Source organism: Macadamia integrifolia, chromosome 4 (assembly GCF_013358625.1).
Source record: "Macadamia integrifolia cultivar HAES 741 chromosome 4, SCU_Mint_v3, whole genome shotgun sequence".
Lineage (NCBI taxonomy): Eukaryota > Viridiplantae > Streptophyta > Magnoliopsida > Proteales > Proteaceae > Macadamia > Macadamia integrifolia.
Genome location: NC_056560.1, coordinates 18,666,159 through 18,682,967, shown reverse-complemented (window position 1 = coordinate 18,682,967; position 16,809 = coordinate 18,666,159). Strand labels below are relative to the sequence as shown.

Genomic DNA, 16,809 nt, shown 5'->3' with positions numbered 1-16,809 from the left:
AAAAAAAAAAAAAAAATCATAATGATAAGAGAAACCAATTGTAATGGCATCTAGAAAACTGATACACTATAATGGCAACGATTGGTAATATAGCTTGCCCTATCATAAGAATCTCCTATTACGCATTATATATTACAGAGCACTGTAGCATTGACATATCATTGGAGACCATGGGAATCTCTTTAGATGAAAGAAAACATAACTGCCACAAATCTTCCATAACTCGTATCTTCTCTTATTGGTTAAGAAATGAGATCATTCAAGGTGAGAGTTTCCCCCTTCGTTCCTTCGTCAATCGCTTGATACTAAAGAAGCAGGCTTCACTTTTAAGGATTGCAAAAAGGCAGACTATAGTATGGTATTGGATAGAAAATTATTTGCCTCATCCGAGCGGAATCAGACCAAGAAAAATGGTTCCTCCGGAGAAGTCTGATGGATGGTTCTCGATTGTCAGGGAGAGACTGAATTCAAGCGAGCAAGGGTGAGTGATTTTAGGTACAACTGCCGCCACCCGACATCGTTATCCATGAGAGAGAGAGAGAGAGAGAGAGAGAGAGAGATGATTTTGAGTTTGCTGAGGGACAAAAGATTGCCGATTCATTTGCATACAAGGGATGTGCAAGAAAACACTATTTTGAGCAATTTAATTACAGAAAATATTAGGTGGGTAATATTGTGTACAGATATTCATTTTTGTGTAATTTTATAAATTTCCTTAATTTTTTTTGACAAGAGGTTGGACACACCGCTGGCTTTCCTTGAACTAACAGATCAACAATTTTTGCTTTGGTGGGGGAAGGGGCTTTTCAGGGGAGAACCCTTTTGCCCAATTAATAAATACCACCCACTTACATGAATTTGAGACTTGGATCCACGAACTGGGAACATCAAAGACATCTGTACAACAGACGCCACTCATACAGAGAACTAGTTTGCGATTCGACTAGTCTCCAACAAACTTGACACACCAACCATTCACCAACGACTTCACTTCTGGAATTTATTCAATCCAACGATTCTGAGAAAAGACCCATTTTCCAATCTAAGATCTTACACGATATAATTAAAATGACCCATACCCGACCATCTCACATTACCCATCTCAACTATCCCTCCCATTCTCCCGACCATATCTGAAACCCTAAAGAGAAGTTCTATGAAGTATCTCATTTGAGAATCGAACATCAGTTCGAGACCCATGCTTCTCTTGTTTGAAAACCTTAGCTTTCCAAGTCCCCAAACTGACATCAGTGTTGTTCAGACACGATCACCCCAACAATATTAAGACGGCTTCTCATGCCTAACAGAGCAAAACATATAATACTGATATATGAAGTTCAAACTAAAGGGATCATAAAAGGGTTTAGAGAAGCCTAACAGAGCAAAACATATAATACTGATATATGAAGTTCAAACTAAAGGGATCATAAAAGGGTTTAGTCATAGGAAATACCTTAATAGATGATTGTTTCCGTCTTCAAGTTTAATCTCATCTAGAAGCAAGCTGGTCACAGTATATGAATTCTTCACATCACCCTAATTTGGAATTTGGATTGTTGAGCAATTGGGCATGGATGAGCACCACAGAGGAGAGAGAGAGAGAGAGAGAGAGAGAGAGAGAGTTTTGAAGTCTTCAAACACTGCTTACTGTACAAGAACCCAACTCTTCTTCTCCGGTCAAGGCCATCACAAACTTGACCCTCTCCATCACCATCTCAGGGCAGGAGAAATCAAACCCTAACTCTCACATTTTTCTCTGTTCTCCCATTCTTCTGTGTCTTTATGCGGTAAGGGATTTTGCAACCCTTTCCTTCTATGTGAATGGAAGATGAGAAAACGAGCAACTCTATCATGATTTGGCTCCCCTGATCCTCCTCCTCCGTCGATTGTGTTCCTCCTCTTATCTCTTCTACAGAACTGTAACGATTGGGTTTCTCACAGGGTCGGGCTTCAACTGGATCTGGTTTCTCTCTCACATGGAGGTTTTCAGCAGGTTTTTGGGTCAAGTGACTCACATCCGTTGGATTACAAGAACGGGTGTCACTCCATCAGAAATCGTTGAAGGATCGTTGGAGCATCAATTATTGGACGAGCCAAATCTACTTAGTCTTCTTTTGAATAAAAAAAAAGGTATAAAGAAATAGTTATTAGGTCATCCTCAGCCACTACCATAAGGTGATTATTTAAATCAAGGTAACATGCAAAAGGCACGTTATATGGCACACACAACACTTAATTCTCGCAAAGACGTTGCTTCAAAGAACTAACAAACTGATGATAAAAGGGCAAGGAAACCGTTTCAGCAGTGATGACCGACACCTTCCTGACGATCAATGCGAAATGTTCACACTACATCCATGCCGTTTGAAGTTATAGGAATGCATCCTTCTCAAGCAGCTTTAGTACCTCCTGCTGGTTGTTCAGCTTTGCAACGTCCAAGGGTGTCTTCGCATCCAAGTTCTGAAGAGTGCTGCAGTAAGGGGGGAAAAAAAAAAAAAGAGGCAAACAAGCTTCAGAAAACGTGGCAATAAGGCGATGGATGTTAACTGCGGCAGATAGCTTACACAGCAGCCCCATTCTCCAATAGGAGAGCAACACACTCCTTCCGACCATAACCGGCAGCGTAATGAAGGGCAGTATTTTTATTCTTGTCCAATGCATCTACCTTGGCTCCAGCCTCGAGAAGGACCTGGGCACACTCCACCTGGAAACCAATAGCGAACAAGAAGACCAAACAAAGCTTGCTTTAAGATGAAACCTAATTATATTTATTGAACATAACACACATTGCAATTCAAGCAAAAATCCAAGACACTGGCCCCATCATCCGTTTACCAAAACAGGTATGAAAGCCAAACATTTCAAGGGTAAATTCTGACTTTTTTCCCCTGCTTGTTGGAAAAAATGCTGGGACGAAGAGAAAAGCGAAGTGATCTTCCCAATGCTATCACTGCATTGGCACTTCTGATCCAAATAACTCGCCATCAACAGGATCAACCAGGGTGATCACCAAAACTGAATATGCTTCTGAGACAAAAAATATCCAATATGTACACAATTCTAACGCCACTCAGAGGTTGGAGGTGTCCCCAATTTGTTAGCACCACGATACATCATGAGGTACCACAAGTTTGGCACAAACAGTGAAAATGAGACATCTCTATTGTAGGAGATTGTACCTGTCCGTTATGCCTATTTTCTTGAAGTAATCTTCACTCAACCAAGTAAAAATAATTTTTTAGATTGATTTGCAAATGGCCTGATGAAGGGAATGAAAGTGAATGGAAGCTCCTTTGGGGGGAATGGACAGTTTCTTGGGAAACCTGTTGGTTTTTGAGTCCCATAATACTCACCCAACATCTTATGCTAGAAGAAAAATAAATTAGTTTTCCAGAAGCAACCTACCTCACCATATCCGCATGCAAAATGCAAAGCTGTCCTTCCTTCAGAATCTTCTTCATCTTTGTCAGCACCAGTAGCAAGAGCATTTCTCAAGCCCTAATAGAACAATGAATGAAAATTACAGCACCATAATTCACTTGAATATGCTCATCACAAAAGACTGCAGCACTAAGATTTCAAGTGGCATTCACAAATTACTGAGCAGAATAGGAAACCTAAAAGTAAATAGAAATTATAAAGTAGACCAGCTGCAAACACGATGCATATTCAAAAAGAAAAAGTTAAAAGTCTGATGTCACTACTGGGAATGACAAAACATATCCAACTAAGATAAGAAAAGTATGCTTTTCTCTTTGATAAATACCATCATGACCGGCACCCAAGAGTTGTTCTTCTTCTCAAGGATTAAAGTATCGGTATCGGTCGCCGTATCAGCCGACCAAAATTAAGATACGTATCGGAGGGTATCGTATCATATCGGAGATACGCTAAGATAGACTAAAGATATGCACATAAATGGATATGAAACACTTTTTTTTATACATTTTTGCATAAAAAAATAGTTAAAAAAAACTATATATAACATGTATTATGCATAAACAATAAATTGAGAGTATCGCAATAGGAATCCAAGGTTTGTAGTTGTCCCATAAATGTAAAATCCTTGTTCATAACCTTGATTTTCACTTTAGTTAGAGAGAAAAATGGTTGGCAGCAACTTTGAAACAAAAACACCTCAAAAAATTATTTTTCTGAAAAATTACCCATCTTGGCCATTTATGACCGTATCGGTACGAATCGGTGTGTATCGGTCAATACATACCGATACATATCAAAGCGTACATTTCAGTTCGCTTTTGAATTTTTCATAGAGTATCGGTACATATCAGTGGTGTATCGGTGCGTATCAATATGTATCGTAAGATACGTATCGATACAAAAAGGTTTTAAGAATTCCATGTATCGTGTCGGTAAGGGCCGATACGGATATGGTACGATATAGACTGATACTTTAAACCCTACTTCTAAGCTTTCTGATGCCAGATGGAGTTGGCTTTGTATTGAACGTCCATTAAAATTAAATTAGTATGATCCTGGGTGTAGTAACCCAAAGGCCTGTTGAATCTTGGTTAAATCCCCTAAGGTCCTCAATAAAACCTTAAAAGGGTTTGAGGATTGGCTGGATGATCAAGAAGTTCTGGTCAATATCAATCTGGTCCAAAACCCAGACAAATCTGAAATCGATTTGGGGTTTGGGGATGGTCTTCAGGCTGAGCTTTGATCCTTGCTTATGGTCTTCAAGAGGGCCTGAACAGCACTCAAAACACACTCACAACAACAAATAAGAAGAAATAAAAGGAAGAAGGATGGATCGAGTTGTCATAGATGTGGGTAGGATATGACTATCTAAGCCTGGGCCTCTCACCCACAGCTATCTTAGCTGTTGATCCATCATATCTCAGGAGGAGCTACAATGGTTGTAAACATTCAAGTCTTCATTAATTGTAAATTGGTTCAACAACCTCTCTTCTATAGAGTGTAGGAAGCTTACAAAATAGAAGTAGTTCTCAAATAGGATATTAACATACTTTGGCAACAAGCCACTAACTTTTTTTTTTTGTGAATAAATAAATGCATTAAAAGAAGGGAGAGGGAAAATATATCCCCTAAGGGAGATTACAAACTCTATAAGGGTAACCAAAGTCTAAAAGGACAGCAACCAAGGCTCAGTGGGCTTGAGGGGTGGAAGACATGTCACAAATGACATGTCTAAAACAACACAAGGCCCACAAGGCCAAAACAAGAGCCAGAAGCCCAACAACTTACAATTCAAAAGCTCACATGGGCTGATCAGGAACCCAAAAGCCCAAGAAGGAGGGGCAAACTAGGAAATTTGGAGGTAGGGTTCCACCAAACCCTACTAACAGGTCTCAACACTTCAACTTCCAGCCGTCAAGACATGAATGGAGTTCCGACGGAAAAGGCCAGCACAACGGCAGGGCGTGGGCCTTGCGGAGGGCCACAACCAAGAGAGAATTTGGCCTCACAGAGGAGACATAAAAGACAAGCATAAGGGTCTTTCTAGAAGCTAACTTGACTTGTCCAACCATGGTTCGACCAATCAAACACAAAAGATAAGTTATAGCTGTAGGAAGAAAATCCCAGGCAGCAATATGGCAACTTCTATACAGCTACTGCAAGACTGGTTTGATGGCTATTTGTGGAGTCTTCTAGAAGTTCAAAACTGGAAATCAAATATGAAATTCCAAGGGCATCCTATGCTGGTTCGATGGCTATTGATGTGGCCAGCATAGGGACAAAATATTGGAGGACCAGCTGATGTGGATAAGTCACTTAATGGACTTATTTTATTGCAAATAACCCTTAGGTTGGGTTAATGTAAGTGTTGGGCCTTTGATCCCATGGGTTTTATTTGTAATGACCACTTTAATAGGCCTAAAATATGGGTAGAAAGTAAGAAAACGGGATTTGATTCATTAGTTTAGTTAGAGTCCTGTTTTGAGCCTATCTTCTTTGTTATTTCGGTTTTCTAGTCAGTTTAGGTTTCCGAATTAGTTAAGAATTGGGTTAGGCCTTTCCTTTTAGTGTTTGAGTCAGTTTTGAGTCTTCTATATAAGTTTGTAAGAGGCTACAACATTGAACACGAATTTATAAATAAAAAAAAAAGATGACTTATGCTGTCGTGCTATGGGATGCAGTTGGGCGAAATGTCCATTCACTAGTTCTTCCCCCTTCTCAACCCTCCATCGAATTCTCTTTCTTTTCTTATTTTCCTTTTATTTGTTTGCCGTGAGAGTGTTTGAGAGCTAGAACCAAGCCTATTGGAGGGCATTTTCTCTATTCAACCAGAATTTCAAATCCTGCAGGAGATTAGGATCACTTGTGATTCTAGTTCTACATTATTTGGTATCAGAACCTAATCGAAGATGGGTCTAGAAGTTTGTTACTTTGCTGGACAAAGGGATACATGCTACATCCTTGATTGGCTAGATTCTCTGGATGAATATTTTGGCTACCATAGCTTGACAGAGACACGAAAGCTTCGATTTGTTTGCTCTCGGTTGATTGGTTGTACTGGAAAATGGTGGAGAGTCCATGAAAAGCAACTCCAAGTTCAAAGACATGAGCCTAGGACTTAGGAAGAGATGAAGTACAAGTTAGCGACCCAATACCTCCCTGCATATATCCAAAGAAGGTTCTTCCCTCCGCAAGATCCCACCAAAAGACATTTATAGATCTCCAAAAAACACCCATATGTGACAACAGTCTGAAACAATTGTTTGACCATGTGGCCTTTATGTTGCAACAAATTGCAAAAGAACAACAAAAGAAGACACCTCCAACCAATGAACAAGAGTCAAAAGTTGAAGTTAGTGCTGAAGAAATTCCAACAATTCCTATTGTCAAGGAAGAGCTAGTCATTGATATTCCCATCAACGAGACTCATGTGAAAGAATTCAAAAGTAACAAGGTTAACACATTGAAAAATGAGGTTGAGACTGAGGAACTTGACATTACAACAACTGTGATAATTGTGAACAGTCAAGAGGAAGATCCTAAGGGGTTAAAGAATGAAGTTGTGTTTGAACCATCAATGGAACCAATTGAGAACCACCAAGTAGATGAATCAAAAGAGATTTATGTTGCACTGAAGTTTGAAGAGGTTGAGGTACATATGACCCTATAGATACATCCGACGATGTTGAGGTTACACATGTGGAGTTCATCATCCCATTGAAGTATCTAGAAGATCGAACTCCTCACATTTTAGACTACATCCTTATTATTAAAAAGCTACCTAAATTTTTCTACGACTTGAAAAGGGACGTGCACTATACTACAATCACCCTCACACTCTATAAAATTCGAGGACGAATTTTTTCTAAGAGAGGGTGAATTGATGTAGATAAGTCACTTAATGGGCTTATTTTATTGCAAATAAGCCAAAGGTTGGGTTCTGTATGTGATGGACCTTTGATCCCATGGGTTTTATTTGTAATGGGCCACTTTAATGAGCCTAAAATATGGGTAGAAAGTAAGAAAACGAGATTTAATTCATGAGTTTAGTTAGAATCCTGTTTTGAATCTATTTGTTTGCTGTGAGAGAGTGTTAGAGAGCTAGAACCAAGCCTATTGGAGGACACCTTGTCTATTCAGCCAGAATTTCCGATCCTTCCTGGGAATAGGATCACTTGTGATTCTAGTTCTTTGATAGTGGAGACCAGCATGTGGATTTACATTAAGTCCTCCCCAAGGAAAGGACTATTGTATACTAGGCACAATCATTTGAGGATAGAAGGTTACACTGATGCTGATTGGGCTGGTTCAATTTCGGACAAACGATCTACATTTGGGTATTGCACATTTGTGGGTGGTACCTGGTTACATGGAATAAAAAACAGCCGGTTGTAGCTCAATTAAGTGCAGATTGTAGGTCGATCAAGTGCAGAGGCAGAATTTAGAGCTATGATTCATGAAGTATGTGAACTTCTATGGTTGAGAAGGCTAGCCGAAGGGTTGGAGTTTGACATTGAAGCACCCATGCGTCACTAATGTGATAATAACAAGGTTGCCATAATTATAGCTCACAAACTTGTGCGACATGACTCGACGAAGCACACAGAGGTGGACAAACACTTCATCAAAGAGAAGATTGACTCTGGCTACATATGCACTCCTTTTGTGACGACAAATGATCAGTTAGTAGATGTCCTCACAAAGAGGCTCATCCATCATCAATTTAGTACCTTTTTGTGCAAGATGGGAATGTATGACATTTATTTTTCATCCCAAGGGGGAGTGTTAGAGTTTATGTATTAGGGGTACTTTGAAAACTAGATTAGTCACTTATTGGGTTATACTGTATTTTCCTTTTCAACCCTTTACCTCCCTAGGGAGATGTATCTAATTCCATCTCTTATGTTAGTGAATGACTATAGGTGGGAAGAGCTCTCTCCCCCCATACAATTGAACATGTCTCTCTCTCTTTACTTTCTCTCATCCTCTCCTCACTTCCTCCTGCTTCTCTCCTTTTCTCTCTCTTACCTTGATCCTTACTTATTTCCAACTACGAATCCATTTTTTTATTAAAAAAAAAAAAATCCTAACAAATGGCTTGAATTCTTATTTCAGAAGACACTCGAACTATGATCATCTTAATCCTACAGGAGCCAACCAAAAGGTATTCGTGATGGTCTCAATATAAGGAGGAGAAGAATCCTCTCCAATCTCACCCTCAATGTCAATTGTAATTCAATGAGTCAATTCTAGTAGTAAAAAATATAGGATAAGAATTTCCCTATCATTTTACCAATGTGAACTGTGAAGTGCAACCACAAGCAGGCAAGGCAATTATCAAGGTAGGTAAAAAGTATGACTAATACCACAGTAGTTGCCACGGTGACAAGGCAAACCAAGGTGTTGGAGGGGGCTGTCTAAGTGCTTAGGCGAGAAGGCGCCCGTCGAACAAGGCGACCAAGTGTTATTTTTTATTTTTCCTCTTTTCTAACATTATTTAGTAAGCTATACATACCTTGTATCATAAAAAATCAACATTAAACCACAAGAAGTCATTAAAAATCCACATTAAGCCACAACAATTCATAAAAAATCAACATCAAGTCACATTAAGTAAAAAAAATCAACATTTAGATTAATGCTCTTATTCTATAATAAGTTTGACTAGTCAAATGATTTTATTTTTACATGAGGCTTTTTGTATTAAGTTATATTCCGGTCAAATTTATCTTAAAGTGCGTGAATGCTGTTAAAATCTCTTGAATGAAAATAATTTTATAGATATCAAAAAACAAAAGATTATTTTACAGGACTTTTGGTTTTTAACACTGTTTTAATATGATAAGATTTATAAAATTTTCATAAGAGAAAAACCCCAACATTTAAAAGTTGAAAATCGCCCCTACAACCATAATTCAATTTTTGTTCTTGAACTGGGGGGGTTGAGTTTTTATCTTTTTGGAATTCGATTTTTAAACTATTTTTATTGGATTCAAATATGAGGTATTTGTTTATTTATGAATAATATCTTAAGTAAATGAAAAAATTTACTTAAATGGTATTTGGCATAAATAAGTGCTAAAATACAAGACGACATGCAGTGCAACAAAGCGACCATCGCCTAGGCCCCAGACAAGCCGCCTGGATGCCAAGACAACTATAACCACACTGTAACACTTACTATGAATGAGGAAGTAACTTAAGGTTGACCCTAAAGTGGTTATTCAAGTATCTAGCCTCCAAACCACTGCAATCCATTCATTTATAATCCAATTCCCAAACTTTTTTTTGGAAAACATGTGCAAAAGCCTTCATCATTGGTGTGTTACTTGGATATCATGTATATCAGCTTGATATTTTTTTTAAACCTCCAAATGCCACAAGTACTCCCATAAGCTTTGAGAGGTCTTGCTTTTGGATTTATGGTGATAATAGTTGTCGTTGTATGTGGATATACATTGTCGTAGCCCTTACTTAATAGCTAGAGCTTTTAGGACAAGCAGTTGTAACATTAACAGAGCCAAGAAGTCGGGTGTTCAATCCCTGATTAAGTACGTGGTTTCTGTTATGTTATTAAGCCCCTGCACTTGGTGCCACATGGTGATGCCACCACGTGATAGTGACATGTGCAGAGCCTCTGCATGTGTGTGTTAGGGGGGGGGGGTGGGGGATTGTTGTATCTTGATATACATTGTCGTAGCCCTACTTAACAGAATCAATAATAACATGGCAAGTGGCATGAACTACCTCTACATCACCAACACTGGCAGTATGCTGAACACTTGACTCATCTTCATTCCCAGTTTCTTCTGCTTCATCTGGTCCAGAAAGTTCAGCTGAAGTGGCAGCGTCACCTGGAACTGCAAGACCCATAGCTAAGCTTAATTTTTGTAATACCTCTGGATCATTCCAATACCTAGAACCACAAAACAAATAAAAAAAAGTGGGATCAGATTGATTAAACCACAATGTGATGGCAGACAAGACTACCAAAAATATAATATAATGACATGATATCAAGTATCTAATAGAGAATAAGTCTGCTGAACCATAAGAATAAACATTCCTATCATCAATTCTCATTAGGTGATCACATGACAGTGGTAAGTCGCCACACAGATATCTCACATGTCAGATCTATGCTGAAATCAGCCAATGAGTAGCCAATGGAAAAATTCATTCTATAGTTCAAATTTCAGATCAAATTCTATCTACAGATAAAATTCTATCTACTTTTTTCAAACCTCATCATTGCAGCTGGACCACCACTCTCAATCTCATCTAGAATAGGTTTCAATGATGGATCTTCCTTGATGTGTGCCATTCGTTCTTCAAGGTCCCTATGTGATGGATTTCCCAAATTCTCCAGCATGGTAGACATTGATGGATCCTGCAAACATTTATATTCCATCTTACACCATATGGACGTCATGGAGATTACCAACAGAAAAAGATCAGACCATATTTACCTGCATCAGAGCATTACCAAGTCTCTCAGCCATGGTCATGAATTGAGGATTTTGCATAACCTGTTGCATGGTAGAGTAATAATGTTGTGTATCAAACTCAGATACACCATCATTTACAGCACCATGAACACTCTTTTGCAGCTGCTCAGCCATCTGGTTGAAAGCAGGATCTTTTGCTATCTGCTCTGCTAATTCCTTCATGCTTGGATCCTATAAAATAACACATCAGACATGAATTAGAGGCAAAGACAAGGATAATATTCAGGAAAAAAATACAATAACCACACATTTACTGCTCACAGAAGCACTACTTAATCAAACTTTGGCTTTCTGTCAACAAAACAGCAGATATGTACAGGCAATTGTGAAACTAAGAACAGACTTCGCATATCAGAAGTATGAGCCAGAGGCACCCATAGGTAATTAATTATTAATCACAAATGAGAACCAAAGTTTGGCAAAGATCAGTCGACATTCTACAAATAAAGTCATGTTCAGCATGACCAAGATACTAGGGTTGCAGAGCAAGAAAAGTTTACAACTTGCCATCACAGGGAAAAGATTGGCTGCTCACAGAAAAGTAATCACAGATACTGACTTTCTATTAATATTACAAACACTTATCCAAATGGGAACTGAAGAAAAAACTATTCAACATATTGTTGTTCTTCAAAGTTAATTTCCAACAACAAGACTATGAAGTGGGACCAGTTAGATTACAAATACACTATCTAGTAAGGCTAATGCGCCAATGTTTTTACTGCCGGTCCCAAGCCCGGATAAAGTGAGGGTTGGTATGTCAGGTTAGCAGCCGCACCAAAAAAACTTTAGCCTAAACCTTTTACATGGATTCTAGAACTGTCGAAATATGTGCCGCAAGGGCATTATTGGGCTTTCCCCCTCCCACCGACTCTAATTAATGAGAGTAGGCTAGGAGGGGGGCATACTTGTAATTTTGGCTTTCTTTGTTTTATTATAAATAAAGGCTTAACTGATCTTTTTGGTCATTCAAGCATTCTACCCCTAGTTTTACTGTTAACATGGAATCAGAGCCTAAAATCCTGACATAGATTTTCAGCCTCCCTCCTCTCTTCCCTCTCTATATTGCAAGCCTCCATCAAATCCATCCTCCAACTTCTTCTCTCCTTTTCTCTCTCTAAATCTCTCATAGGGCAGCACTAATGATATGATTCTTACGAATCTAGTTGCTGCCCTCCTTACCTCCATGATATAAACCCTAAAACCTGCAAGTTAGCAATTGGAATACTTACCTTACCCTGCGATTTTTATTCTTCCCTTTTGGGGTTTGATTCTTCCTACTATTAAGATCAAACCTCCTCGCACCTAAAAGAAGTTCTAACATTGCTTGCAAGATTGAAGACCCTACCCATCTGCAATTTTCAGAAATCAAGGTTTTCACCAAAACCCCGACTCCATCAATTTTGGTGGTTCTCCCTTTCAGATCAAGCTGATTTTTGGAGGAGCCTCTAGTCAACCCTAAAGAGGAGATCGACCAAACTTGTGGCCCCATCTGCCAAGTTTTTGTGTGTAATCTCTCTTCGTTTCCAAAGTTAGGGTTTTCTCCGGAAACCCTAATTGGTCCATCTCACCAGCCCCTTATCAGAAGCAGTTGATTTTTGGAGGAATGTTTCAATACCCTAATAGGGCAACTCGATCGAAGTTTAAGCGTTTTCTGATGGTTGGTTTTGAAGATTTTGGTTTTTCCCTACCATTGTCGATTTTTCCTTTGTGCCATCATGTCTGATGTGACTATTGCAACCTCAGGACATGATGGGCAAGGTCGCAATGAGTACATGCCCTTTGGTGCTAGCTCTAGGAAATCGGAGGGAACTAACTACATCATCTAGTCCAGCTCTACCTATCTTATAATTGATGGCAGAGGACTTACTGGACATATCATTGCAAGTCTCAAAAACCCTCTAAAGAATCTCCCCCCTTAGGATCGATGGGTCACCAATGACTCTATGGTAATATCTTTTTTGCTCAACTCTATTCATCAATCCATTACTAGAGGTTTTTTGTTGTTGGATACTACTTCTCAGATTAGGTCCGCTGCCAAGGAAATCTTTGGAAATTATGGATGCTCAGGTGTTTGACCTTCGCATGGATCTGGCAATGGAGAAGATATATCCCTAATTTTACTACTAACCTACTATCCGTTAGTAGTCTTACTAGGGACTTTAACTGCAAAATAAATTTTTCCCTTCCCACTGCCATTTTTAGGATCTGGCAATGGAGAAGACGATTGGATGCGGTAAGGTGCAAGGTGGCCTCTATTTGCTTGATGATGGTTGTCACCAATGTTCAAAATCTCGCTTCGTGAAACCACCAAAATACCAAAATTTCAGCGAGTTGTTTGTGTTCTTTTTTTCTTTTTTTACTCGATTGCCTGTTTTGGTGGTCAAACGACCATATTATGACTTGAAACTTGGTGGGGAGCTTGTTTTAAGGTTAATGAACATACTTAGAATTTAAATTTGCAAAATATTAGAACATAATAGTGTTTTAGAGTGGCACCCTTTTTTGGCAGCAACCGCCGAACTATTCTGGAGATTTTATGAAATATTGCTAGAACAAGATATGATATGACAGTAAAACAAGTAAATAATGCATCTAAGCCATGAACAAAACATACCTCAACATTTTTTTGGTTTTTATGAACAAAAAAAAATTTCAACTCCATGAGGTCATAGATCGGCCTCTAGTGTCTAACATTTAATAAATCTAGCCCTAACCAACATGTATTTATGTTACTATTTTAAAAAAATGGTTTTGGGAAAAGTGGTTTACCTTTCCAAAGCTTGAAATGTGTAGATCTTCAACTTGAGTGATCTTTAATGCAATAGATGTGACGATGTGGCAAGTTAGTGGACAACGGAGTGATTTTGTGAGTTAAAGTCAGGAGTCGAAATTTCAACTCCCCCTTATGAGATTGGGTATTTATAACTCATGGGTACATTTCGGTATCTCGCCAAAATGGTACACGAAATTTCAGGCGAGATATCGAAATTTTGACCGAGATCTTTCCCTTTTTGCATTTCGTAGATCATTTCGACTTGTTAAAAAAATCACGAAATTTCCGATATCTCGTTGAGATATTGGCGAGATTTTGAACCATTGTTATCGCCCTATACCAGCAGTTTCTACTACACCTCAAAGCTTCACTCTGTTTCATCTGATACATCAATGGCATTGTCGTTTAGGACACCCTCCACTTGGGGCCTTATCTCTTTTATTTTTGCAACTAGTTAAGCAATGCACTAGGGATGGATATTTTGTAAAGCTTGTACTCTGGCTAAACATGCTTGTTCCAATTATTTTCCTTTAAATAAAAGTTCTTCAATTTTCCATTTGGTTCATTCTGATATGTGGGGTCCATCTCATTGGACATCTATCTCTGGTTAAAGATGGTTTATTTCTTTCATTGATTGTCACTCTAGGACTACTTGAGTATATATGATGCAACAAAAAAAAGTGAGGTATTCCATTGTTTTAAGGGTTCCATAAGATGATTCAAACACAACTCAATACCACTCTGAAGATTCTCTTTAGTGACAACGGTACAGACTACATGGTGGGTCAGTTCCAACAAATACCTTGCTTGTAATGCCCCAAATTTTGGAACCCTAGAATTTATATCTTTTTTGCGTTATTTTCTAAAGCTTACTTAAATATTTAAAGTTAAGCTTTATTTAATGAGTTAATGAGCTAGCCTAGTGGTTAGTACTTCGACTATCTAGAGCTCCTAGGTTCAAATCTTGTTAGTAGTAAGTAAAGGGGGGCTTCATTTAATTGATTTCTTTTCTTTTATTATAAAACATTCTTTGTAGACCCCACCCCTTTTAGAAAAACCATGGGAGTGTGTGAGAGAGAAGAAGAGGGGGAATAGAAGAGAACCATGGGAGTGTAGAGGAGAGAGAGACATGAAAGGGGGAAAGGAGAGACGCGAGAAAGGAGGGAGAGAGAGAAATGAAAAGGGAGAGAGAAAGTTGAGATCGAGGGGGGAATAGAAGAAAGGGCATGGGCTATAAAAAAGAAAGAAAAAAATAAAGAAAGAAGGAAAGAAAGCAGAATCGTGAGAAAGAAAGAAAGGGAGAGGAAGGGGAATTTGGTATCTACTTCTCTATTTTTCTGCTCACTCCAGGTAATGAAGTTTCCTCTTATCTTTAGTTTAGGTTGTTGATTCTGTTAGTTCTTCTTTTGGGACCCAATATAAGTCTTATCCTAAGTTTCAGATGTTGGTTTCTTCTTTTGGGACCCAATATAGGACCAAAATCAAATATTCAGTTAGACTTGTGACCCAATATTTAGGGTTTTTGGGACCCTAATTATTTTTAGGGTTTTGTTTTAGGGTTAGGGTTTTCTTGGGACCCAATCAAACTAGAGATTTGGGGATCTTTACTTGAGACCAATGTGACCCAAATCTAATATTCTTTCTCGAACCCTATATCGGACACATATCAAGGTCTAGGAATCAATTCATAGGGGCCAAATATAATATTTTTTATGGGAACCAAATCTTTGGTGAGATAGTAATTAATATAGGGTATTACTGATTTCAGATTGGGACTCAAAGGGGAGGTAACACTTTTGCAAATAGAGGTATTTGAATTAGTTTTGAACTAGGAGATTAATGGGAGATGTAATTAATTTCAGGTTGTGATTGACTTGAGCATTCCGAGCTTAGAGGGTGGAAGTAGGAGACATGCAGGCTGAGGTAAGTGGATTATAGTGAGATTACACCACAGGTGTGTGGTTTGATTGTAAGATGTGATGTTTGGCATGTTTGTTTCGTTGATATGTGCTGACTTAATTTGAATTGTGTTTATGTGTGACATGAGTTTATGGGGGGTGATTGATATTTGATGAAGATGACTATTATTGTGTTATGTATATTGATGTTGGTTCTTACGTTGAGATTTTATCTATGTTTTCACATGTTTGTGTTCTTAACAAAAGTGGTTTTATGAACGGTGATTTTGTGAAAGTGTGAAAAGAGAAAGTGTGTGAGGGTAAATAGATTACTCCATACCAAACGAGAGGGGTGTCCCGTTGAGCCGGGGGACTTATACCCACTGTGTACAGTGGTGTATATTTAGTCACAGAGTGGTGACGACAGTGTGATTGTGGGGGCCAAGTTTCCCTCTCGTATTATGGACGGTGGTAGCTTATTTCCCTCAGTGCCAGCTAAAGTGTGATAAAAAAGGGATATTTTTAAATGATAGTGTTTTATTAAAAGTGTGGTTTGAGAAACTAAAACTGTTTGTTTAAACAGTTGTTTTTTTCTGATTATTTGCCCTATGATGTGCTCTTACTATTTTTCCTAACTGAGCTGTTGAGCTTAATCCATTATTTTAACATCACAGATAATTAAGACGAAGGTATGCTTAGAGCGGATTTTGAGGGCGACTCAAAGACTTCTTTATTTGTTTTGTTTCTATTTTTTTAAAAGGGGTGTAGTGATGACTTTTAGAGGTAAACTCTAATAATATGGATTTTGCATTTTAATAGGGACATATCACATATCTTAGGCTGCCACCAGTAGGAATACTTAAAATTTATAGCAATGGTTGATTATTTTTGTGGAGACTTGATTTGTTACGAGTTCTAATATGCTTGACTTTAGTGAATGTTTTGGATCATTTGATCAACGCCCGCGAGGGCTGTACCCTTACCTGTATCTGGGTTTGGTTCATGACAATGCTGACCATGAGAAACTTCATTAGACAAATTGTGTCCATACCCCAACTCAGAATGAGGTAGCCGAACGTAAGAACATGCATTTGTTGGATATTGCTCGAGCCATGATGTTTGCTAGACAAGTTCCATCTCAGTACTAGAGTGATGTCCTCATAGCTGCTTACCTGATCAATCACAT

The 16,809-nt window shown here is 38.5% G+C and overlaps 1 protein-coding gene across 2 annotated transcripts in view; it reads right to left on the bottom strand.

The window, feature by feature from the left end:
* Positions 1-2,087: 2,087 nt before the first annotated feature.
* The window catches only part of LOC122076713 (ankyrin repeat domain-containing protein 2B-like), a 28,513-nt gene continuing 13,791 nt past the window's right edge, over positions 2,088-16,809 (bottom strand). For both annotated transcript variants that reach the window (XM_042642181.1, XM_042642182.1), the window contains 6 exons: positions 10,911-11,120; positions 10,686-10,831; positions 10,189-10,357; positions 3,406-3,498; positions 2,565-2,704; positions 2,088-2,470 (listed from right to left, as the gene is read on the bottom strand). In XM_042642181.1, coding sequence (XP_042498115.1) covers positions 2,371-2,470; positions 2,565-2,704; positions 3,406-3,498; positions 10,189-10,357; positions 10,686-10,831; positions 10,911-11,120 — 858 coding nt within the window. In that variant the 3' untranslated portion in view covers positions 2,088-2,370. The remainder of the gene's footprint in view (positions 2,471-2,564; positions 2,705-3,405; positions 3,499-10,188; positions 10,358-10,685; positions 10,832-10,910; positions 11,121-16,809) is intronic.